At 50.3% G+C, this 25,142-nt stretch overlaps 1 protein-coding gene and 1 long non-coding RNA gene across 13 annotated transcripts; one reads left to right on the top strand and one right to left on the bottom strand.

Annotated features, from left to right (window-relative positions):
- Positions 1-1,272: 1,272 nt before the first annotated feature.
- On the bottom strand, positions 1,273-7,979 carry LOC135322769 (uncharacterized). Of its 4 annotated transcripts, none has more exons than XR_010383602.1 (4): positions 7,829-7,979; positions 6,198-6,448; positions 3,550-3,678; positions 1,273-2,644 (listed from the first exon to the last, which is right to left on the bottom strand). It is a non-coding gene; the product is annotated as an uncharacterized LOC135322769 (long non-coding RNA). The 4 variants fall into 4 exon arrangements; XR_010383603.1 differs by having other exon boundaries at positions 1,273-2,641; XR_010383604.1 differs by having other exon boundaries at positions 1,273-1,958; positions 7,829-7,977.
- A 288-nt stretch (positions 7,980-8,267) lies between these two features.
- On the top strand, positions 8,268-23,618 carry LOC116151471 (uncharacterized). Of its 9 annotated transcripts, XM_064493098.1 has the most exons (11): positions 8,268-8,513; positions 9,840-9,925; positions 10,136-10,971; positions 13,440-13,526; positions 13,874-14,034; positions 14,324-14,370; positions 16,917-17,045; positions 17,389-17,522; positions 17,936-17,988; positions 21,751-22,304; positions 23,412-23,583. In XM_064493098.1, exons 3-10 carry the CDS (start codon positions 10,930-10,932, stop codon positions 21,896-21,898), a joined length of 801 nt encoding a protein of 266 aa, XP_064349168.1. In that variant the 5' UTR covers positions 8,268-8,513; positions 9,840-9,925; positions 10,136-10,929; the 3' UTR covers positions 21,899-22,304; positions 23,412-23,583. The 9 variants fall into 9 exon arrangements, with proteins under 9 accessions (XP_064349168.1, XP_064349171.1, XP_064349173.1 ...); XM_064493101.1 differs by lacking the exons at positions 8,268-8,513; positions 9,840-9,925; positions 14,324-14,370 and adding an exon at positions 18,275-18,468 and having other exon boundaries at positions 9,932-10,971; positions 16,917-17,034; positions 23,412-23,618; XM_064493099.1 differs by lacking the exons at positions 8,268-8,513; positions 9,840-9,925; positions 14,324-14,370 and adding an exon at positions 18,275-18,468 and having other exon boundaries at positions 9,935-10,971; positions 23,412-23,603.
- The last annotated feature ends 1,524 nt before the right edge of the window (positions 23,619-25,142 follow it).

Here is a 25,142-nt window from a genome sequence, read left to right as displayed (position 1 = left end):
CTCTGAGGCTTCTACCTGGGAGGAGCCTGCAGACACCCAGTCCAGCCTCTGCACAATGATGCTCCTCAGTGTCACTCCTGGCTTGCTGCCCTGGTGTCTAGCTCTGGCCAGAACCTCGCTGAATTGTCGATAAATGTCCCCCATGCACCACGTCTAAGCTTGGGGTCCAGAGGTGACCATGATTCTTATTTTCTTCCCATCGATGGATTGTTTGATCTTCATGTAATCATGTTGGCAGGAAGGCCAGTACCGCCCTCTTGAGGCCTCTCCGAGCCGCCTCTGTCTATAACTGTCCTAGCGCCCCAGGGGATCGTGTCTGAAGCCTGGCACTCAGACACGAGGATGACAGCTGGAGAGACAGGAATCCACTCCTGCTGTGGCTTCTGCTGAGGCTCGATGTGGCCATACAAACAGATCCCACAGGCCCTGACTTCACTTGACTCGCTGCAGGGATGCTCCCACACTGCCCCGTTCCCCCCCCAGAGACAGAGGGCTTTCTGCTTCTTCCCGAACGCCCCACCCCCGAGGGGGCACTGGGTCCAGTGGAGCCTCCAGCCTGGTTCCCCGCCAGCCCTTAGGGCTTTGGTGGGGGCTGGAACATCAACTACCCTCCACTTAGGGGCCCGTTTGTCCTTTCCAGCCAACAGACCTAGGTCATAAGCACTTTAACTCACCTGAGGGTGTTTTCCTCACTTCAGGGGCAGTGAGGACGGGGCTTCTTCACACTCCAAGTGCCCCAGGTCTGGATGCAGACAGCCTGGCTCTCCCCCCAGTCCTGCAGGTCCCGGCCACACCTGCTGCTGGTCACAGTCTGTGCTGTGTTCTCTTCCAGGACAAGGGGTGCACTCTGACCCCCACCCCGCCCCCAACAGCGGTGGCAGAGGTGGCGGACAGGCAGGTGAGCTGGGGCCTGAGACCGTGCCCGCAAATCAGTGTCCCAGAGGCCGCTGGTGACTAGAGGGACCACAGGGCAGAAGCCAGCATGGGATGGGAGGAGGAGGAAGGTTTAGGATACGGAGATGAAAGGGGGAACGGATAGCACTGTGAGGACCTCAGCCATGAAAGGTAAGAGAAATCACAGTGACAGCTGGAGCGGTGTCGGCGTTAAAATCTGCGGGCTGTTTTTTTAATTTTATTAATTACCAATATATATTGACTGATTTCTTATTTTATTAAAGATTATGTTCCATGTCATATAATAGGATAGAGTATGTTATTATTTATTTAATAATACATAATAGAAGATATACTAGCATATTATCTTCTGTTTATTTATTAGCAGATAGTATATAATACATATGTAGGTGTTTATATACATAATATAAATTCATGCATCTATATAATATATAACCCATAACAAATAATGTAAGATTATGATTAATATATAATATAACAAGATTACATAATAATAATGATGTAATATTACCCATTGTATGTCTTGGTTCATGACACATTCTCATCTTAGGTGCCTGTCAGAGGTATTTATGTATTAAAATTAATATTATAAGACACAGTTATGAACCTATCACCCAGCATCATAACAGGAATATTGACAGTGACATACTGTGTCCTCTTTCCCTGTCCTGCTCTTGGCCTCTTCTCACAGGAAGTAACCAGCATCCTGAATCCTGGCTTACCCTTGCCTTGTGTTACATTCACACACACAACATTTAAGATCAGTTAAAACAAATGAACTGCAGGTACATGCAATGAAGTGGATGAATCACACACTCCATGTTAAATTGAAAAAGTAAGCCCTAGAAGGTAGCCGATAGTGTGCTATGCTTTTAACTGTGTATATATATGTCAACTAAACTCACTGAATTAAGAACAACTACAGCTAGAGTCCAGGTGGGAGAGGGACAAATAAAAGGTGAGGTGAGCAGATTTGCTGCAGGTGAGCAAGTTCCTTTCCAGTGACATGTCATTCTCTCTGAAGCAGGAGGCAAGGCCATCTGCTGGGAGTCAGGGAAGAGACAGAGGGAAGGTTAGAGGTGTGCAGAGAGCAGAGAATGTTGATACCACTGAGTGATAAGTGGGGAAATGTGCTCACTAGAGAAATCCTGGAGGATTGCCTGGCAGTGGCAACATGGTGGTCATTGATTTGTAGTCTTGGAAATCTGTGCTGGGAGAGCCTGCTGCCTGCAGGCTCAGAACAAGTAGAGCTGGGTGAACCGAGATGGAAGTCGGCCTGGTGAGGAACTGAAAAGGTCAAGGCTCAAGGGGGTTTTGTCTGTCATAAAGAGAGTGCTGACTGTGGATGCAGAGCTGGAAGGTGGGGAAGTGGAAGTAAGAGGAACGTGGACAGGCAGGAAAGCAGAGTAGTCAGCGCATGATGCCCCAGTGAAGGTGAAGGAGGGACAGGGAGGCTGGTGGAGAAGCAGCTGGACGGCTAGAGGTGGGCACTTAAAGGAGAGAGGCTGGACCTGGGGTGGAGACACGCCCGGGCATGAGCCCGGGGGTAGGGTGAATGGGGGGTGGCTGGCTCAGGCTGATGGAGAAGACCCTACAATGACCATACTGGGTGGTGGAGGGAGAATGAACTTTGACGTCTTGATGGTAGGAGGTGAGGCAATACAGAGCTGGTGGTCCAGGTGCTCCTGATTGAGGCAGATGAGCAGGGAGGCCAGGGTGGCAGGCACTGCTAGGAAAGGATCTGGGTTTTCCATGTGCTCCCACGAGGGCAGGAGCAATCATCTGAAGGTGGAAAGTGAGCACAAGGAGGCCAACCCAGGCTCCTGATCAAACGGTGGTTGTGAAGGTGCAAAGCGTCAACTCCAGAGATGGTGGCCCAGGAAGCAGGGACCACGGGTGAAGTGAGGGGGCACTCAGAGAAGAGAGGGAGAAGAGTCTTTGGGGTGTAGGGGGAAGAGAGGCCCCAGGACAAAGGAGCACAGGGGCACAGTGATGAGGATGGACTGGCTCTATGGTGACACTGCAGGGATGGCTGGATCTTTGTCCTGAGGGCTTAGGTTGGGGGGACTACTGGCCTCATGAGGACCCCCCTCTCAGCAGCCTGGACAGAGGTTCTCGCTCCTGAGAGCTGTGTGGCCACCACTGTTCCCGGAGGGGCTCTGCCTCCATCTTCTCTTATCAGACTTTCCTGCCCAGCCCCCGACGGCCAGCGAGGGAGCCTGGGCCTCGCAGCTGTTTGCTGTGGAGGGACACAGGCTCCTCGGAGGAGCAGGCGGATCTTACTTTGCTCCGTAACCCAGGGCCTAGCAAAGGGCCAGCCCATGTGTGGGCCATGTAGGGGCTCGGATACTTACTATACTAACTCAAAGCAGTAGAATTGCAGAGCTGGAGGAAGTGACCACTGAGCTCACAGAGTTCACTGCCCACACCCCCATTCTACAGATGAGGAATCAGAGACCAAGCAGTGAAGCAGCCTTGGCCAATGTCACGCTGCTCGTAAATGCTGGCCTGTGTCGGGCATGCCAAGTGATGAGCTGCAGTGAAGGGGCTGAGAGGGGTCTCTGGGGCCAGACAGCTTGGGTTCAAGTCCCAGCTCTGCCATTTATTAGCCGTGTGATTAATGAATGTCCTTACCTTTAAAGTGGAACTCATAGTGGTGCCAACTCATTGGGTTGTCATGAACACAGCGTTCCTGGAACAGCAGGACAGAGTTCTGTAAGGGTTTGCTGTTGCTTTGGTTACGATTATTATCACCAAGTGAACCTTGAAATGAAGAACAAAGGCAGCAAGAATTTTTATTTTAAAGGATTTTAAAATCCTCTGATGAATGCTTCATTTCATCTATTCAAGTTTGCATTTGACCCTTATTAACAACTACACAATGGTTGACTTTTGAGGCAATCTTGCTTCATGTCTTTAATTCTCACTAACGACACAGGCTATTTAACAGGCAGCAGTTTCTTTTCCAGGAAGAGGGACAAAAAGTTAAAAATGACTCAGTGCCTCTTGGTCCCCAGTGAGTTGGTTGTGACCTGTCAACCCAGCTTTGGGGAAGTGTCTGCTCCCCCTGGGCCCACTGAGCTGCTCTGCAGCCTCCAAGGGGTGCCATACCCCCACACGAATCCAGTCTCTTGGTTCCTATCTTTGCTTCAGATCCCTCAAGGACTGCCCATGCCCCAGGGCCCCATCTGCCCCACTAGCCTTGGCTGCTGGACTCCAGGACACCATCCTGGGTCTCAACCATCCCCTGTTCCTATGACCGCCCCACTACTCTACATTTTGTCCTTCAAGTGTGGGCTTCTATGGCTCGCCACACAGCAGGGGTCTCCCCGTCCTCCACCTTGGGTAACTGCATCATCCTGCACGGTGCCTAGCGAACCCGTGTGGAGGCAGGAAGAATACAGAAAAACAGGTGCTCAGAGGGGCTGCCTTTCCCACTGCAGGGGCCCTAGAGAGCTTTCTCCCAGCTGGTTATTCACAGGCGCTGAAGCTGTGGAATCTCGATCTCACCAATTTAAAGGGCATCATCACTAATTACAAAAGCAATCATTTCTTCAGTAGCAAAAAGAGAAAAGACTTTGTGTTCCCCACCTCCAACTTTTTTCCTCCACCTTCAGATGTTTCTCATCTCTGGGCAAGGGTAGAATGCAACTCACAGAATATTATTTTTCAATGTCTTTTCCCACTCTGAAGATTGCTTTCCCAGAACTGTATGAAGGCTAGAATGGTTTAGCTTCCCTGGACTGAGGATTCAGAGGCCTGGGGGGAAGGGGGGAGGGGGAGGTGAGATAACTCAGCAATATTGAACCTAACAGAGACATTAAAATGTTCTATTCTAAACAGAAAGGAAGCAGGATGCTATAGAAACAGGAAAACCATAGTTGGAAATGCAATAACGAGTTGCAAGAGAATAAACATAAAGATGTAAAAATGAAAAAGGACATCAAAATAAAAAAAGTTGGGAATGGGAGAGGGGAGCAAGAAAATATAGATTTTTTTCTTTCTTTTTTTTCTTCATTATTATTGAATGGCCATCATTCAAAAGTCCACAAACCATAAATGCCGGAGAGGCTGTGGAGAAAAGGAAACCCTCCTACATTGTTGGTGGGAATGTAGTTTGGTGCAGCCACTGTGGAAAACAGTATGGAGATTCTTCAAAAGACAAAAAAAAAAAAAAAAAAAAAAGACTTATCACCTAATCCAGCAATCCCACTCCTGGGCATATATCCAGAGGGAACCTTCATTCCAAAAGATACCTGCACTCCAATTTTCACAGGAGCACTGTTTACAATGGCCAAGACATAGAAGCAACCTAAACATTCACTGACAGATGACTGGATAAAGATGTGGTATTTAGGTATAACAGAATATTACTCAGTCATAACAAAGAAGGAAATAAGGCTATTTACAGCAACATGGATGGAACTGGAGATTATCTCACTAAGTGAAATAAGTCAGACAAAGACAAGTATCATATGATATTATTTATATGTGGAATTTTTAAAAAAATGATACAAATGAACTTATCTATAAAACAAAAACAGACTCACAGACTTATAAAACAAACTTAGGAGTTTGGGATTAACAGATACAAATTACTATATGTAAAACAGACAAATGACAAGGATTCACTGTAGAACACAGGGAAGAATATTCAGTATCTTGCAACCTATAATGGAAAAGAACCTGAAAAAGAATAGACTATGTATATGTACAACTGAATCACTATGCTGCATACCTGAAACTAACAAAACAGCTGTATAACTGAAACTAACAAAACATTGTAAATCAATCACATTTCAATTTAAAAAAATTGATAAGCTCTAAATACCTTTATTCAAAGAAAATCTTGAACCCTTCCCTATTACAAAACTTAAAATGGGTAGCTTGAGCAGGACCAAATTATACTGGATGGACAGTTACATATCTTCTCCAGCACGTGGCCCATGTTACACACACATCGTGTTTTCCTACACGTAAGAACAGCCCTGACTGCACAGCGAGCGAGTCTTTCTGGGACAAGGGCCTCTGTGGCAGTGGCCTCCTTGTCACCACTCCATCTCACCAGGAGGTCAGGGTTTTCAGAGGGGAGGGGACATAGAGCTCATACACTTCAAATTGATTTCCCGAAAAAACTATGGAAAAACCAAATTCACCTGCAGTGTAGGAAACATGAGCAGGGCCCCTAAGCAGACCGACAAGCCCAAAGTAAGATGGCCCGATGTTCAGATCAGAACCAGAACAAAGATCACCTGGCCCCAGTTAAATGACCACCACCTCACCTGCAATGAACTGCTCGTACTCAATGTCAGGGATGTTTCTGTTGAGACTTGGGAGGTCAAAGGAGTTGGACCAGGGAATCCAGACCTGATTGATGTCGGGGCTCTGCCAGTGGTAGAGGTGACCCCAAGGGAATAGCACCAGTACCGGCTCCTCCATCTTCAGCAGGGTCTTCAGGAGGAAGGCAATGTGGATGCAGACGTTCCTACGGAGGTTGAAGCCCTCTGGAGGGTTGAAGTCACACAGAAGGTACCTGGCAGGGAGCAAAGGAGAGCGGGTCTTCAGGGCCAGGCCTCTGCACAGGAATCCTGGCTTAGATAGAACAGATACAACGGGAATCCCTGCACAGCCCATGGCCTAGACTCCAGACACATTCAGCAGCTTCTGGTTTGTAAAGTGGAGGCACTGCCCACCCATCTCCACGTGGCCAATTACTTCAAGTCTGAGAGCAGTTGCAGAAGACATCTTGGCATCCGTCTAACACCACTAAGCACCTGACTAGCATCTGAACACCCGTTCTCCAGGGGCTCTCAAACTTCTTGTTCTACAGAACCCTATAACAATTACTGAGAACTCCAAAAGGCTGCTATTTATGTGAGTTTAATCTATCAATATTTCCTGTGTTAGAAGTTAAATAAGAAGTTAGAAAAAGTGTATGAGTTCACTTAAAAATATTAACAATCTACTGTATGTTACCATTAATACTCTTAAACAAAATATAATTCTATTTTTCAAAAGAAAAATCATTAGTGAGAAGAATAGCAGTGATTTTAATTTCTGCAAATCTCTTTTGGACTGGTGAGAGCTGAATTCTCCTATCTGCCTCTGCATTCCCTGTCTTGTGATATCACAGGCCAGGTTTTCCCTGGAAAACCCCGCAGGAACTCGGGAGAGCAAGAGTGTGCAAAAGGCAGGTGACATCCCGGCGTTTCTATGAAAATAGTCTTGCACCTCAGGGGCCTTGGATACACTTTGATAACTGCTGCCCTATCCAAGGCGAGACTCTTCTACACAAGAGCCAGGCAAGGGTCCTGGATTCTGTAATGAGTTACCGCCACCACACCCCTCCCTTCTCTGTGTGTTTCTCACAACCTCCATTACTGCAGATGAGGATGTAATCCTCAACTGGGGTCTCTAATCCCAGAAGACTGCTAACTTCAAGAGGGAGGGTCCCACCTACCATCCCTACACCCCGCATAGTTTATTTTGAGTCAAGCCTTAGATAACTGCTTATCGGCACTGACCCTCGTGTCTTATTCCTGAGGTTGACTGAAGGAACCAACATCTGAATGGAACTGAAATTTCCCTGCAGATAAACAAGGCTGATAAGCCACCCCATTCCAACATCTGATTCTGGGGCTCTTCAAAACCCGGGTAAGGCCCCACTTCATAAAAGACGGGTCCTCCGCCTGCCATTCCCGGGGGTTCTGGGAGGCCGCGGCCACCAAGGGCGACTCAGACTCGCTGCCCCAGCCCCAGGGCCTGAGGGGGAGGAAAGCTTGAGGCTGTGACCAAGCCCCGCCCCGCCCCGCCCCAACACGCTCCCCGGCACCGCAGCCCTCCCCGGCCACCGCCCCAACCCCGATCCCACCCCGGTTCATTTCCGCCGGCCCCGCCGACGGCGCGGACGTACGTTTACCGTCTGTGGGACGCCGCCCCAGACAGGATGTCGGCCGCCGACTGACCAGGCCAGAACTAGTCGCCCGGCCGAGCAAACCGCCATCCCCAGCAGCAAGCACCGCCATGGTCCCGGGCAGCTGCACACTTTCGGAGCCCGCTACCCGCCCCAGAAGCGCACGCCGGCCCGCGCGGAGCGCGGCGCCTGTAACCATGGCAACTCCGCGGGGCCCTCCCCTAGCGCTTGCGTCGTGCGTCCTCCCGAGTCTAGTTGTGCGAGGGCAGAACTTGCTGAGCCAATGGGAGCCAAGGCGCGGCCAGTACGGGGGTGGGGGGAGGCTTATGGGACAGCTGGGCGGGGCCAGGGAGGGCGGGGCCGCGCGGACGTCCTGACCTGCAGGTGGCGCCGGCCGGAGGCTGGGGCGTTGCTGCCACCAGTGGGCGGGGCAGCGGGGCAGCGGGGCAGCGGGGTGGGGGCACCCTCACCTGTCCGTGTGTGGGGATCAGCCTGGGCTCCGCGGCCTCCGCTTGCACCGGACGTGGACCCAGGCTACCGGTGGGCAAGATAGAGGACTGAGCCCAGGCACGCACGGCTGGCCAGGAAGGGCACCTGAAATGCAGATCCGCCATGCCCGCTGCCGGCCTTGAATACGCGCTGCTAGGCAGTTTCCAAGAAGACAGGATCTGTCATAAGAGGGGAGGTAAGGCTTGGTTGCCAGATGTCGGGTTGGGTGCAGTCTCACAGGAGAGCCACGGTGAGAGGGCGCAGAGCGGCCCATGTGTTGGCGGGGCTAAGAGTTTGGGGTATAGGGTGGGGGTGGTGTGTGCCTTTCTCTGTGGTCTCCTCACTCCAGAGCAAGGGGCTCTGCTTCCCCCCACCCCTCACTGCACTCCCTGCCTTCCCCAGCACCACCTGGGGTGTGGTCATGTCGGGGCAGGGAAGGCCCAGGGAAGGGGCTCATTCAGAGGCAGGGGCCACTCTGCAGGGATGCTGGACCTGACAGCAATGCAGTGCTTCGGAACTCCCCTGGGATGGGTTTCTAACCAGTGGGATGGAAGGGCCTTTCCTTCCTGGGGTGCAGTTGGGGGAACTAGATACATCATAAATGTCAGCCCTGAAAATGGAGGCTGCGCTACATCCATTCTTGGAAAGAAAAATCAGGCCCTTCCAGCCCAGGTGACTCAGAAAGTCAGTAAGCAATGTTCGGGGTCCCCAGTTTAGGCTTTCAATTAGAGCTGAGCGGCTCAGGAGGCCAGATCCCTGTCCGTTGCTCCAGGAGTAGGCTTTCTGCTGGGGGACAGGATCCTCACAAAAACCTGTGTCTTTGTGGGTCACTCCCCTCTGACAAGCTGGGAGGCAGGGTGCAGTTGTGGGAAATCGTGTTTCCATGAGGAGAGGGCCACCAAGTGTTGGGGGCACAGGAGACAGTGAGAAAGAGTCCCGCAGCCTTTCTGGAATCAAAAAACTGGCAAATGTGAAAAAGTGCATAATTTGTTTTATTGAACAGGCTGCTTATGTACATTTGGAGGGCCAGGTTCAAGGACTCTGCATCCCTCCAGGACAATAGCCTCAAGAGAAGAACAGACAGAGCAGGAAGAGATGTGGGGTTTCTCCCAGGAATGAGGCAGAACAGGGATTTCTGCAGATTTGCAAGGAGACCCCGACAGCTGAGCACGGGGTTACAAACCCACGTGACCCCTGTCGTGTTTGGCTTGGGCTCTGGGTCTGGCCTGATCATGTATTCTTCCAGCTGAGTTCCAGAAATTCAGAGGGTAGACTTAGAGAGGCTGCGTTTGGAACCCGGTGTGGAGACGGAGGGTCATTTATCCTGAGTCCCCTTAGCCTAATCACTGTAGCTGAGTTCCAACACCACCCAGGCCCCCAGGGTGGCCGTGGAGGGAGAGCAAGCCTGGCAGGTGACCCAGGGGTCCCACTGCTGTGCCCCTCCCTTATCTTTGTTCCCTTTCACCCCGGAAGGTGTGATTGTCTCATGTCATGGTGACAAGCCATCTCTCTTCTCTGTCAGGTGGGATCCCCACCCCCGCTCACCCTTCTTTCTGCATGGATGCTGAAGGACCAGGCTCACTTGAAGTTCTGAGTTTGAGCAGTAAGGTGGAAACAAAGAAACCAATGGAAACAAAGAAGCAAGTCATTGTGGCAAAGCTCCCCACCACAGAGAAGCTGCCCTGAGTGGAAGGGAGGGTGTGGGCATGCCCATTTGTTTCGTGTCTCCCAGTGCTCTTCGCTTTCTTATTGCAGACCTGCATGGTTACAACAAAATGATCTGCAAAACTGAAAATATTTACTCTCTGGCTTTTACAGAAAAGGCTGACCAGCCTCTGGTTCCCGTACCGGTCAACTGATTGGAGTACCTTTCCAGTTTGGAAACATCTGGGCAGGCCCAGGTTTGCAAAATTCTTTAAGAGTAGTTATGGAGTTTTGCTTCTAAACATTTTTATGGCTGTATACTTCTGAGCTGAGGTTGTGCTGTGTAATTCTGAGCCGGGATTTTCTCAAACTGTTCCTTATTTCTTATACCAGACACCCCTAAATTCCAAGGGGAATGGGATGTTAAGGAAGCCATGGAGTTTAGGAAAAAGATACAGATTTCATTTCCATTTAAGCATCGATGTATCTCCATCCTAGGCAGTATCGGTTCTGTGGTATTGATAGGGGAACTAAATAGCAACCAAATTTATAGAAAATAGTGGGTCATTGGGTACACAAGTTCTTCTTTTCAACATTTTTGTAGTGTTTGCAGTTTAAGATGACCGTTCCTGAGAAACAGGCAGCCTCTTAGAATGAAATAGCATTTTCCCTGAACCATACTCAATTTTTATTTCATAGACAGCAGGAAGGGCAATCACACATCCAACACTTGGGGACCTCAAAGATAAAATGTAACTTTCTGAGAGCACACTCCCCCCGTCTCCCTCTGCTCTTTTCACTGTCCCATTGTCCCTGAAGGCTCTTTCGTATCTTCTGCTCATGACTCCAGTAACTCTTCCTTCTCGTCCCTCAGCTGGTAAGTTTACTTTTCTACTTTGACCAAGCAAACTGAAGCCAACAGAAGAGAACTTTCACCAACAACTCCCAGCACATCCGCTCGCCTTCTGATGTCTGTGACCTCACTCTCGCTGCCCCACCTCTTATTACAGGTGACATCGAAAGCCAGATCATCCAAAAGTCACCAGGGGGCCCATCCATACAATCTTCTCCTGGCTGTCACTCCCACATCCATCCTCTCTGTCACTACCTCATCTATTTTGTTCTCCTGCTAGTTGGCTCCTATCAGTATATAAAAGTCCATCCTCTTAAAAGAAACAAACAGCACTCCTTGACTCTAATTGGCCCCCACCAATTGCCACCCCATGTCTTTGCAGCAAATCTTTAATGAGTAGTTTAAAATCACTGTCTGCATATTCTCTTGAGCCATTCCATTTTGCACCCACTCTGGCTTTTCCCCTGATCCCTCGCTCTATGGAAACTGCTCTGTCAAGGCCATCAGTGACCCCACGTTGCTAAATAGAGTGGTCAGTTTTTAGTCTTCATCATGCGTGGCCCTTTGACAGCATTTGACCCAGCTCTTCCATTTCTCCTCCCCCGTGTTCTTGCTTCACTTGGCCTCCAGCCCATCGTTCTGCTTTTGATCCACTGGCTGGTCTTTTGCCAACGTCTCCTCTTTTTTCCAAATATTTACTGCGAATGTGCCTCGGAGTTGGGTCCTGGGTCTCTCCTCTATCTCACTGCTATACTTTTGGTGGAAGCAACCAGACTTGGAAATTGACATGCCATCAATTTCTCGATTTGTCCAAAACTCCCTGATTGGCCTTTTCCATTTGGAAATCTCTCCCTGATACTCATATTCTTTTTCTTTCATTCATCTTGCTTTCACATTCATACATATGTTCTACTGTGTAAATTACTTTTCCAAATTTTGAATCAGTCCATACATATCATGTGAAATGCTCAGATCTCTATTATTTCCACTAAGATGCTTATTCTACCTTAGAACCTTTCTGCATTTCTGTATTTATGTCAATAAAGTGAATAGTATTTCTACAAGACTCATAGTTAAACAGTGTGTTTGTTTGGGGCTATTATGTAACATGAAATAATGATACATCAACATAGTCCTTTTTCATTTAATTTTATGTAACACCAAGATGAGGTTTTTGCACTGAAGACTGTTTTATTGAAATTTTACCTATGTTATGGACAGTCAGTTTATGTGAAAGCCCTCATTTCTCCCCTTTTCTGATATATTTTCCGTTTGGCTATTATAACATATACCTTGGCATGAAATAAAATTCCAAATCCATTCACATAATAAAATTAATACATTTAAATTATATTTTTTAATGTTAAAAAGAAAGAAAAAAAAAACCCAGACTCCTCTACCTATTAGGCATTTCTGTGGCAATATCTAATAGACTCCTTAATCATGACATTGAAGAACTGAGCTGATTCCAGCCCCTTTCCACCTGCTCAGCCCCATCTTGTCCCATCCCCTGTGGATGGAGAGGACATCCATCCCATTTTCCAGGTCCAGATGTTGGAACCATGTTCTTTCTCTCTCTCTTACACACACACACACACAGCAAATCCAGCTTGTTAGAAAATTCTGGCTACTCTGAATTCATTAACCACCTACTCCCTGTTCCCCACCCTCCTAGGAGCCACCTTCAGCCCCTTGTTGGACACCAAATAGCCTACTTCTTCCATCTTTGCTTTTCTACAATCTCATCCACACAGAGTCAGACGGAGCCTATAAAAGCATACATTGAGGGGGTGGGTGTAGCTTAGTGGTAGGGAGCATGCTTAGCATGCATGAGATCCTTGGTTCAATCCCCAGCACCTTCATTAAAATAAATAAATTACCTCCCCCAAAAAACCCAAACACAAAAGCATAAGTTGGACTACATCACTCCTCCCCTCAAAACTCACTAAACGGGTCACCATTTCATTAGGAGCCAAAGTCGTCACAAAGGCCTCAGGACCCGGCGTGCTCTGCCTCTCAGCCCACACTCTCCCCATCACTCTGGGGGCCTCTGGATCCGGCTCTTCCTTCTTCCTCCGGATCTATTCTGCTTCAAGTTCATTACTCCTTGAGATCTGCCAGGATTGCCTTATTCCCTCCTGCCTGCCTCCCACCCCACCACCATCACCTGAGTTTGCTCATATAACTCTTATTTTTCCCCAAGCTCTTGCTACCCCCAACATGTTGCCTGTTTTCTCTGCTAAAACTCTGAGCCCCCAGTGATGGGGAGTCGTGTCTATTTTGTTGACTAATAAAGCCCAAGAGCCTTGGGAACAGGTATAGTTACTAGATTCCCATATGTAGTAGGAGCTTATACAGATTTGCTGAATGAATGCAGAGGTCCTGGTCCAATCCGATGGAGCACTTCTGTGTACTGCTCAAAGAATAACTCTCCTTTCCTCCTGAGAGAAGGTGACCACTTCCTTGGTGATCAAAGGCAAGATCTATTTTCTTTATGCTGTTAACCTTAGGTGGGGAGACTGGGGGATCTTCATTTATATTTTAAAATTTGATTCACTCTGCAATTTGTCTTCTGTCTATGTATACTTTTGAGAAACCGTTTATGGGTGATCATTCTTCCATCAGATTGAACAGGATCCAGGGGGAAGTACCAAGCCTGTCCCATCGGCCATCCTGTGTGTCATGTCCTGTGACCCAGTGGATGCTCAGCACGTAAGTGAACCAACAGGAGTGAGTGAAGAGATGGGAACATCTCATTATTGTGGTGGCTGCACTCTGTCCGATGCCTTGAGATTTGGGGAAGGGTTTACAACTGTGGAGGCGAGATGTCAGGTCCTCTGTGCTCTTCCTGAGTGCCCTGGCCTTACCCATTCCCCCAGCCCCCTCTGGGCAGCCAAGCCCAGGAGCTGGGCCACCGGCGATTGTGCTGATCAATAATCCACCTCACCCAAAGTCTCGGGGTAGGAGCGGCCAGCACAACTGGTTGTAGACTCTGAAGTCAGGTCCTTGGAGGAATTCCTCACTGAACAATGTTTTGGACCTTTTATTTTTCTCTATAGCCTCCAGCTGAAGAAACAGATTGCCTTAGATACATGAAAGGTGAGGACACCTACTATCCCCATGGAGCCCAGGTGGGGCTGGGAGTCTGCTGTTTGTACAGCCGGTGGGCTCATGTTGCTTTGGACATCCCTGTGCCTGAATTCCTGCAGTACACTCGGTGGTAAGAACGGGGGTGCCTGGCAGGGAGGGAAGTGGGTCGGGAGACTACACAGCTGGGGAGACGTTGACCTGGGGTGAGCGGGAGCCGGCTGATGCATGGAATCTCGGTGCAGGGAACTCTCCAAACTCAGAGAGGTTCCCACTCCCGCAGGGTCCCTTTGATCAGGGTGCTAGGCTGTCAGCACAGCAGGGTCCCTGTGAGGATCATGGTGCCTTCAGGCAGTGGGAAGTGAGGGGCCCAGTGGCACTTAAATTAACTGTGCACCCAAAGCCAACCCCGTCTCTTTCAGCCTGTTTCCTAATCTGCAAAACTGGAATGATGTTAACCATCCTGCAGGTTTGTTGATGGGCTGGGACACACTAGACAGCCAGGAGCTGGAATTCCTCTGTGCCCTGATTGTTATCCTTCCTTCACACTATTTACTCTCACAAGCTCAGTCTCTCTGTCTCTCTCTTATTCACTTGTAACTTTCTCTCCTGCTCTGGTTTCATTTGATTCCCACCCTCCTCCCAAACCCCAGATGAGTGAAATTAATTTCTGTGTGTCAGTTCCAAATTCCCGGGAAAGATGCTCTGTCCCCTCTGGATTGGTTGTCCAACCCATCAGTTGCAGCCAGAGGAGTGAGTCCCTCTGTGACCAGCGGAGGGGCTCTGCCCAGCCCCCCAGCCACCACTGTGGGAGCACATAGCTCTCCGAGGGGGAGGTACTGGCTGTGACTTGGTGTCACTAAGTGTGAATTTATGTCTCCTCTTGCCCCAGCTTCATCCTCCTAAACAAAGATGAAAATTAAACACTCCCGAGATTTGTGTCATGGAACACTCAGGGTGGGGGCTAAGAGGGCTGGATTCCCTGCTGAGTGTAAGGGACTACAGTGACTCCCCAACGAGAGCCTGTAAAGGAAACAGCACCGGCCCCACCGGACACTTAGGGTGCTGAGTCTGCGTGACATTGAGCCAGGCTTCTGACCACAGCTCAGGGGTCTGGTCCGATCGGTTAGTCTTTGAAACCAACCAGCTTTGGATTCCTCAGTCCCTCCCTGAGGTTTTACCTGAACCACGAGCTTCTGTATCTCTGAAGACAGATGATGAGGACCCTTCACGTAAGGCATTTGCACAGCCCTGTGTGGGAATTTGTGCTGCACGGTCTGCCCGGCGAGCTGACCAAAGTTCGTATTTTACTGATCTTAGAAATAGTCTGGTTTCCTGATGCACTGTTTCACAGAACAAGCAACAGAAGCCACCTCTGGCTGATAAAAGCAAAAAAGGGACTTAATGAAAAGATACTGGGAGGGTGCATGGAGTGGCCCAGACCAGAGCCGACCCGGGGGCCGTAGATGTTGGGGAGCCCCAGGCACCAGGCTGCGCAGGGTGCTACCGGGCCCCCTGCTGCCCCAGCAGGGACCCCCCCTCCTCCTGACACTCCACCTCACTGCAGGTTCATGTCCCGGCAGGGCCAGGTCACACTGAAGCCACCAGCACACACCTCAATGGGGGAGTTGGCCCCTTCTCAGCTGAGGGCGTGCCTGGTGTGGGGAGAGGCCCAGTTAGAGGAAGGCGGTTCCCCTACTGTTCCGAGTTAACGCGCAAGTCAGTGCCCATCACTCAGGAGAGCCGGACTGATCGGACCTCATTGTGGTGACTAGGCCGTCTGAGTTCAAGTATTACTTTTTAGGTTGGAAGGCCCAAGAGGGAGAAAAAGTGGAGGTTCTAGTACTTATTTTATATTTCCCATGTACCAGGTGCGGTAAGCAAGCCACTTCAGACAAGGCCCATAACAACCACATTAATAGGCCACGGAGAAAGTCATGCAGTCAGGCCTCTGCAGCCCCGAAACCCATGTCATCATCAGTTCCGTAGTTACCAGTGGAAGTTGTAGGGATTTATGGGACTGTGTCCTCCTGTGGGGGCTGGGATGTGTGTGTTTAAATCCACATCTTCAGAAACTTGGCTAGAACCACAGCCACTGATTGTCTGCATGGAGGCAGAGGAGGGGAGGATTCCAGCCTCTGGTCCAGCTCGTGTGGAGCTCAGAAGTTGCTCCTTCTGTCCTGAAAACAACACCAGAGCTGAGGGAGCTGCAAACCCACTGCTCTTCTTAGATCCACAAGAAAACTGAGGGGGAAAGCTGCTCCCAACACAGAGAGGCAGCCGGGCAGGCTTGGAGAGTCACAGCTCCCAGGGCAGAACCCGCTTTTGTAAGAACCCCGGGGGCAGGCAGATTTAACAGGTCCCTGAGGCCAGCTGGAGGCTCAGCGTGGGGAAGTCTGAGTGTGACAACTCCAGGGGGCCAGACAGAGGGGCCCCCTGCTCTTTTTCATGCATTTTACCTCCAGGACCGTATCCTGTTCTCAGAGTGAAGATCATAGGAAAACTCCTCATGGTTCCTGCCAGGAAAGGAAAAAATAGCTCTATTGAAATACACCCAGAACATTCTCTTCCATTGTGGGGGGTTGTGTTTGTTTTTTCTTTTTATGAGAAATTATTTTACCAGAGCCTAACCTACCTGGGGGAAGGGAAATACCTTCTGTGTCACCCAAATTGGGGTGGGGTAAAGAGACACACTTGTGGAGGTCACAGCTCAGGGCACAGGCTCAATGAGAAATAATCACAGGACTACAGATGCCCTGCTCTGTCCCGCTCCCCCAACACCTTACCTCCATGTCAGTAGGGCCCCTGTGTAATAACAGGAATAAAATTAAAAGAAGTAAATGTCTCAGGAGTGTCTAGGGAAAACCCAAAGACAGCGGGGAGATGAAAACAAGGACACACGGGCGGCTTTAGCCTCTCGCACGAATAGCTGTAGCAAACTACACACAGCCCAGCCCCAGTAGATAAACAGAAAACCTCATAGAAGAAACTATTTATTTTGGTTCTCTTACCCAGTGCATTCCATGGTGCATCCTCGCCTAGAATTGAGTGGAAGCAAGTCCATCTCAGAAGGGACATACCTGAAGAGAAATGGCTTTCCAGACTCTGAAGGGCAGAGAAAGCACCAGCCTGGGTTAGAGAAAGGTGAGGGGTGGGGTAGGGGGTGGGCTTCCTTCTTCCCCAAATAAGGAACCTTCCTGAGGCCAGCACAGTGGGAGGGAGGGCCATAGCGTGGAAGCAGCCAGACTTCTTCCTGAGAAGTGATAGGATGCCTCCAAGGGACCATTCAGGTGCCCAAACTGTGTCCTGATGGTGGGAGCCAGTCGGTCTGCCTCAGAGCCCAGGACTGAGGTGGGCGCACAGCAGGCTGGTCTTACTTGGCCGAATCCACTTCACTTCTCCGAAGCCCTGTGTAAAACATGAAGCGTGGACAACCTGGTGAGCACAGCTCTGCCCTCAAGACCGGTTTCAACTCCTCTCTTCCCAGAGAACAGCATCTCTGAGCCCGTCCTGGGTGACCTCACAGAGATCACCCTAGTGGCCCAGGCTAGTGACCGGGAACATGTACCTTCCTGCAGCCAACCCCAGACGTCCACTGATGCATCATATACAGGCAAAGATGTGAGTCCCTGTGCATTGGTCTAACAGTACAGACTCTGCCACAGGCCCAAGAGGTGGTGTGTGGGACATGCAGGGGAGCAGGAATGTACGCAGTGCAAAGGTGTAAGTGGTGGCAGGGGTGCAGGGGCTGTGGAGGGTGCAGGCAGTTCAGGGGATGCGGGGGTGCAGGCAGTGCAGAAGTGCAGAGAGTGGCAGGCGTGCAGAGGTACAGGGAGTGTAGGGGTGCAGGAAGGTGCTCAGGCATGGCCAGGATCAGAAGGCAAGTGCACATCCTCGCAGTCAGCCTGACCCCGGGAGATTAGTGCAATGGTCTGGGGCGGCGGCGGCGGCGGCGGCGGCGGCGGCGGCGGCGGCGGCGGCGGCGGGTGGGAGGCTGCCCGGGCAAGCCGGTCGATATCTTCTCTTCCCTGCAGCCTGACCTGGGGGGGCCTTGGCCGCCAGAAATTCGCCAGATGTTGGACTCCAGGTAAGCTTGCTCCTGGGTGGTGGGGCGGTTAGGTCAGGGGGCGGTGGCAGCGGCAGGGGCGCGGAGCGGGGCTGCCCCTGGCGAACTGGTGGAATAGCTGCCTTCTCCCGGCTACCGGGCCTGGGAGCGGCCTCTGCTGCCCCAGGTCGCCGCACACACCTGTCCCACTCAGCTTGCTGAGTGGGGAGTGGAGGCGATGTCGTTAAGGTGCAGGGCCCACGGGGGTAGGGGGGCTGCCGCGCGGAAGCCGGTCAATTCACTCCGCTCTCCCCCGCGGCGGAGCCAGGGGCGGCTTCTGTTGCCCTAGAGGCGGGACGCCGGTCTCCAGGTGAGCTTGGTCCTGGGAGGCGGAGGCGGCGGCGGCGGCGGCGGCTGGGGGTTGGGGTCCATTCCAGGGAGCTGCTCCATTTCTTCTCTCCCCCGCGGCCTGGCCTGGGGGCGACCTCTGCCGCCGGAGATTTGCCTGAGGTCCGACTCCAGGTGAGCTTGCTCCCGGGAGATGGGTGCGGTGCAGTCAGGGGTCTGGGAAGGTGGTGGCTGCGGGGATAGGGAGGCTGCCCCGGGGGAGCTTGAGGATTAGCTCCTATGTCTGTGCCGCGTGGCCAGCAGGCGGCCTCTGCTGCGCCAGGTCCCGGGACACCCCTTTCCCACTTTGCCTGCTGGTGGCGGGAGGCAGGGTAGTCAGGGTGCACGGGTGGCGGGGGTCAGGGGCCTGCAGCGGGGGAGCGGGCCCATTTGCTCCCATCTTCCCCGCGGCTTGTCCTGGGGGCGGTGTCTCTTGCCCTGGGTTAAGAGACACGTGTATCCTAGTCGGCCTGGCCCCAGGAGGCGGGCGTGTTACGTTGGGGGTGGTGTCAGCAGTGGCAGGGTTTCCCATGGAGCCTGTCCATTTGCTCCCATTTCTCCCCATGGTTTGCCCTGGGGGCGGTCCCTGTTGTCCCTAGTTCGCCGGACGTCCATGTCCAGGTCAGCCTGCTCCCTAGATGCGGCCACCGTGAGGTCAGGGGGCAGGAGCGGTGGCTGCTGCGGGGGTAGGGGGCTGCCTTGGGGAGCTGGTGGATTGGCTCCCGTCTCCCCTATGTCCTGGTGTGGGAGTGGCCTCTCCTGCCCCAGATCACCAGACAAGCCTGTCCCATTCAGCCTGCTGGGGGAGGGGCGCCCTGGGCGGTGCTTTTAAGGTGCGGGTTTGGCGATGGCAGGGGTAGAGGACCTGCAGAGCGGAGCCTGTCAGTTTGCTCTCCTCTTCCCCGTGGCCAATCCCGGGGGCGTCCTCTGCTGCCCAAGAAGCCGGATGCCCGTCTCCAGGTCAGCTTGCTCCTGGAACGCGGGCGCAATGCGGTCGAGGGGCAGAGGCAACTGCGACGGCCGGCTGCCCCGCCTAATGGGGCCACTTCTTCTCCTCTCCTCTGACCTGGCCTGGGGACGGCCTCTCCCGTCCAAGATTCGCCTGACACCCCACACCCGGTCAGGTTGCTCCTGGGAGGTGGGCGCGGTGAGATCAGGGGATGGGGAGGAGAGGGGTGCTGCCTATTGTGAGCTGGAGGATAACCTCCCATCTCTCTGGAGGCCTGACGTGGGGCGGCCTCTGCTGCCCCTCGTTCCCAGGTCACCCTTCTCCGGGTCATATTGCCCCGGGGTTGCGGTAGGGTGAGGGGGCAACGGGGTGTTGGCGGGGGTATGGAACCTGCCGCTTGGAAGCTGGTGGTTTAGCTCCCATCTCCCCAGCAGCTTGGCCTGGGGGCATCCTCTGTTGCCCCAGGTCTCAAAGCACAGTTTCCCTGACAGTTTAACCACCGGAAGTGGGCAGGATGTGCTGAGGGGGCGGAGGCAGCTGCCAAGGCAGCGGAGGGGCGGTCCCTGGACAGCTGGTCAATTTGTTCCCATCTCAACGTTTGCTGCCCCAGTTTCGCAGGACGCCCTTCTCCAGCTTATCCTTCTCTTGGGAGGTGAGCGCAGTGCATGCAGCCCAAGGTCTGGGCTCTCCCCTGGGGAGGGGCAGAACTCTCTTCTTCTCCTTTGTCTTTATTCTTCAGCGAAGGGGTTACTGGACCCAATTCTTAATTCTGAGAAAGTGTAGCCTGTGTTACGGAGGAGCTGCTGGACAGTGAGGTTTCTGGGTGGGTTTTCATATCAGCTGATGCCCCAGGCAGGCAGGAAAGCTATTACTCAGAGCTTCTTAGTCTGGAGTTGGGGGATGGCCCCGCCATCCTCACCATGCTTTTTAAAAAGGTGTTACTCCCCTCCATTTCCTAGGTGACATTTTAGGTTATTGGGTCTCAGATTGCTGGCACACTCATCCCTGTTCTCAAACATCTTTTAAACTTGGGTGAAGTGATAAGTAGGGGAAGATGATTTAATGAAAGTTAAGAATACTTAAATTTGCATTAAAGGTACATTCTGTCAATCTTTCTCTAATGATTTTCCTCTGATTCTAAATCCACAAACTAGTAAATGTTGTAATCCTGTGTAAATCATTGATCTTCACATCACATTTGTTGAGTGGTCAACGAGATTTGTTAATTAGATTATTCCTGAAAGGAAAAGCTCAGGCTTTTGAGAATTCCTTGTCTGATGACACCCAGGCAGTCACAGTAGAAGACAGAGCTGATATAAAAATCCCTCAGCTGCCTGAACTGCAAAGCTTCTGGGATTACTGATCCCTGAAATGCAGGTGACTCTTGTTGATAATCTGGGGGATGGTTTATATGATCAGATTCTTCCAGTCCTGTAAATGGGTTCCGTGGCCCCAGCCCCGGGAGAGCTGGTCATAAGGGCTATATCGTGAGGGGTGGGGTGGGAAGGCAAGGTGTAAGAGCTGGCATCACTGAGATTCCACACTCGCTAAACACAGACTCCAGAGCCTAATTGTTGTCAGGTTCTGTTCTGGATTTGAGACTGTGTTCAGACATGATTCTTGCCCTTCAGGAGTCACTGCCTGGGTGGAAGTAACCTTTACATAAATCTGGGGAGGATGACAATTAAGTAGATGGGCTGTTATGATTCTCAGTGTGCCCAGGCTCGCTCTTCCAGGCACTCGTGGGACTAACGAGAGTCATGTTATTCACTCATTCACTGATTTATTACCGTTGAATTGATCATTTGTCCCACAGTAAGTGAAACAAGGTATCAGGAACCTGAGCTTTGTCCCCTCTCTTAGCACTGATTGTATCTGTCAGTCAGGCGCCCTGCATATGCATTGTGAAATGGTGGTATTTCTTGCCCAATGGGGCTGCACTGTCAGTTCTGAGAATCAGGGGAGACACGTGGGTAGGACAGCACCCTGACACACATGGAACCCCCCCACCCCGTGAGACAGCGTTGTCGTTGCTCAGGTGACCCGATGTAGAATGCGGTGCTAAACCTGAGCATGTTTAGTGATCTTGGCGGCTATGAAAATACAGACTACCGGTCCCTAATTCTGGAGACTCTGAGGGTGTGCACCCCAATATTCTGCATTTTAAGGAGCACTTTAAATAATTCTGTTGAAGATGATCTGAGTGTCCCACTGAGAATCACTGGTGTGCGATGCACCAGTATTGAGGATTCTCAGGGAGCGATGTCTTTTCAGGATGGTCCAAGGGCCCTCACTTGTGACTTTTGCCTTGGGTTTAATTGTATGTGTTCAGAAGTGATATCTCTCACTTCCAGTGCTTGTCAGCATGCTCTGTGCAGGGATTTGCTCTCAGTAGATGGCAAAAACTATCATTTTTCAGGTCACTGAGCTAGAGTGTGAGCGATCTTTTATTTTGGTTTTCTTTATAGCAATGCAGAGTCTCCCGAGAGGAGATTCAGACTCAACAGCTTTGTGGCAGACTTTGGAAGACCGCTGCTGCCCAAGGTGTTCTCTGGCAGGGCAATGACGAATCTAGGTCCCTCTTTCACTGCTACGTCAATGAAGTGGACCGCTTAGGCAAGGCCAAATCTGGTATCCAGACCATAGCCCTTGACAGTGATATTCGGCTCCAGGAAGCCATCAGATGCATCAGGTGGCCAAAGGAGGAGCCAAACAGGGTCATGAAATGTGACATCCCCAACTTCATCAACACGGACCAGAACTATTCCTTTGGGGAAGATGATCTCCTGATTTTGGAACCACCGATTGTTCTAGAAAATAACCCAGTTGCCCAGACTTCACACAAAGACTTGAATTGGAAACGTGCTTTGTCATGTGTCTTTCTGAAGATGTGAATTCTCTTTGTATGGCAGGAAGTCTCCTTTCACAAAATTGTATGTGTTTTTGTCTGAGAGAGAGAAATGGAGACAGACAGAAAGACGAAGAGAAAGAAGAGAGCCCCCTCAGAAGAGAACTAGTTAAGGTGAGTTTTTGTGCCTTTAAAAAACATTTGGGGTTTTGGGGGGAACAAGATATTTACACTGTCTCATTCTCCTCGTTGGAAACCTTGGCCCCTTACTCAGTGTCAGCGGCCTTGAACGGGGGTTGGCACGGTGCATTTCATCTGGCGCTGCCACGTCCACGCTCTGCCTTTAGCATGTTGCTTTGCCTCTCAGGGCTGCCACCCTTTTAACTGTAAGGAGAGGAGTCTGGAGTAGGTGATCCATCCCAGCTCTGCTGTTTTGCAAGTTTCAGATCTCGTATTCGGATGAGGCTGGGATACACCCAGAGCAGTATAAACCAGGCCCTACCTCTTGTCTCTTGCTGGGGCATCCCTCAGGTCTGTGCCTTCTCTCAACCCTTTACTGAGCCCAGCTTTTGTCAGGAGCCCAAGTGCCTACCGGGATGGCAGGAGACTTGTCTCTCGTGGCCACGGTGGCCGACATTTCTATTGGTTGTGCTGAAACAGCTCTTCTGAGATCCTCCGGCCACCCTTGCTCAAACCTGAGGACAGCCCTACCGTTCCTTTCCTAGGAGGAGGATCAATCCATGGTGCATTTTATGACAATCCTGTCCCCAGGAATGCACGGAAGATTATCAGCTGAGTGAGGGGAAGTGCCTCTGTGTCTCTGTATCCCTGTATCTCGGTCTGCTCACAGTGCCCTGCCACCGGCTACTGAACAAGAAAAGTGCTATTCACCATGCTGTGTGTTTTGCAGATGTGTAGGTGATGGTCTTGTGGCTCATGTGTGGGCTTTGTGCTGGGATGGTGAAGGGGTTATAAATACCTCATCAACATGTATTCGAGGTGGCCTGGTGCCACACAGACTTGATTCATGAAGGCATCAAGCCTGCACACTGGTTTGGAAACAACTTGGTTTTGATCAGTCACACTGCATGCATGACTCGCTGCTAATCTCTGGGTGGTTTTTTCATTTTAGATTTATTCACCCCGTGTCTTGCTTAAGCTGGAAAATACATTTATTTCACCAGAATATTCTCTGATTCTTTGTTTTCACACATCCAGTTTTTTAATTCCTTAAAAAATGATTCTGTGTTTATAATGCCTCCTAATTTCTATCATCTCTAGGTTCCCAGTGGCCTGAACCATGCACCAGCATTGATGCAGGAACTGTTCCACCAAAAGAAATCCCTTCGCCATAGTATCTTTTGAGGAAAATATTGTTCTTTAAGGCTCTAACAATAAATTGTAGAATAAAGCATGGAAGATTTCTTGTAGTTAATACATGTTCATGCAAAAAGAAATGTTATTTTCATTAAACAATGTTGATTTTAATAACTTTTACTAATGTGAATATTATTATTCATAATTTAAGTAACCAAATAAAACCAGTTATTTATTATGAAGATTGAAAACTATTTACCCGGTCTCTCAATTAGAAGTAGCTTTATTAGAAGACTGAAGGGTATTTAAAAGATGGAAAAATACCCATGATGACACCATCATTTTTATTAACTAAATATCAAGAACTGTGCAGGGTTAAGATTTAACCCTCTGCAAGCTGCCAAGTTAGCATGAGGTAGTTTGTGGATGGTGTCAGAAGACAGGAGACTCCCCCAGGATCAGAGACAAAGGACTTCCTGCCAGCACAGCAGGCAGCCTGGGGTTCATGTTCATGTTTGTTCCTGAGTTCCTTTCCTATCGCTGTTGTAACAAAGGACCACAGACTCAGTGGCTTAAAGCAATACACATTCATCGCCTCACTGTTCTAGGGTGCAGAAGTGCAAAGTCGATGTCAGTGGGCTAAAACCAACGTGTGGCCAAGGCTACGTTCCACACCGAGGCTCTAGGGAGAGATTCATCTTCCTACCTTTCCCAGCTTCCAGAGGTGCTCAAACTCCTTGGCCCAGGGCCCTGTGTCACTGTGACCTCTGCTGCCACTTTACATGTCTGTCTCTGACTATATAGATATAAAGGAAGAGTCTTCTACATCTGGTATGGACCCTTTTCCCTAAATGGACATTGTATCCCTATTTATGTGCAGATTAAAACCCCTTCCCTCCAGGGTGCCGTGGCATCAGCTCACAAGATTACCAATCTGGTCTTTAAGTGTCCTCTTTGTATTGTCACCTGGGAACTTCTCTCTCCATAGTTAGCTCTGTATTACTTTTGTTGTATTTTACCCGGCATTACTGAAAGTTTTACTTAAAAGAGATCCTAATTAGCTCTGTTTACCTGTTTCCAGAACTGAAAGTTTCAGTTCTAGAGTATCTGTCTGATTTTTCTTAAAAATACATTCCAGTATATTTCTCTGGTGAAAGTCTTTACCCTGTTATATATTCTCCAATCATTTCCTTATTTTCTTGAATATATTAAAAGTATTTTATAGCCTTTATTAGTAACTCTGATGCCTACATCACCTGGAGGTTTGCATCCTTTATCTAATGTTTCTTATTCTCATATTATCCATCATATAGTCTTGACATGTTGCATGTCCAAAAATTCTTTATTACATGCCAGACATTGCAGATGAAAAATCCATATGTTATCTTCCATGAGAGGTTTTCTACCTTCCCGTTAGGCAGACAGTGTGAGGGACTGATCATGTCACTCCAATCAGGCGCTGAGGTGGATCAGGACTAAAGTGCCTTTTTTCTTAAAACAGCTTTGAGGTATACTTGGCAAAATAATGTTCACACGTTAAAACTGTACAGCTTAATAAGTTTTGACATAAGTATATCCCCAAGAAACCATGACCACACTCAAGAAAGTGAACATACCCATCACCCACAAAGCTTCTCTCCTGCCTTTTGTTGTCCCTCCCTCCCCATCTCTTCCCCTGGAAACCATTGATCTGGT

This window comes from Camelus dromedarius, chromosome 13 (assembly GCF_036321535.1).
Source record: "Camelus dromedarius isolate mCamDro1 chromosome 13, mCamDro1.pat, whole genome shotgun sequence".
NCBI classification, from domain to species: Eukaryota; Metazoa; Chordata; class Mammalia; order Artiodactyla; family Camelidae; genus Camelus; species Camelus dromedarius.
The sequence above is the reverse complement of the archived record's forward strand: the minus strand, read 5'-3'. Positions and strand labels throughout refer to the sequence as shown.

Coding starts and splice junctions, on each gene's coding strand:
- LOC116151471 (XM_064493098.1), top strand. CDS start 10,930: ATGTCTGTGACCTCACTCTCGCTGCCCCACCTCTTATTACAG. Junction 13,527..13,873: donor ACCCAGTGGATGCTCAGCAC/GTAAGTGAACCA, acceptor TTTTCTCTATAG/CCTCCAGCTGAAGAAACAGA. Junction 14,371..16,916: donor TGATGTTAACCATCCTGCAG/GTTTGTTGATGG, acceptor TCTCTTACCCAG/TGCATTCCATGGTGCATCCT.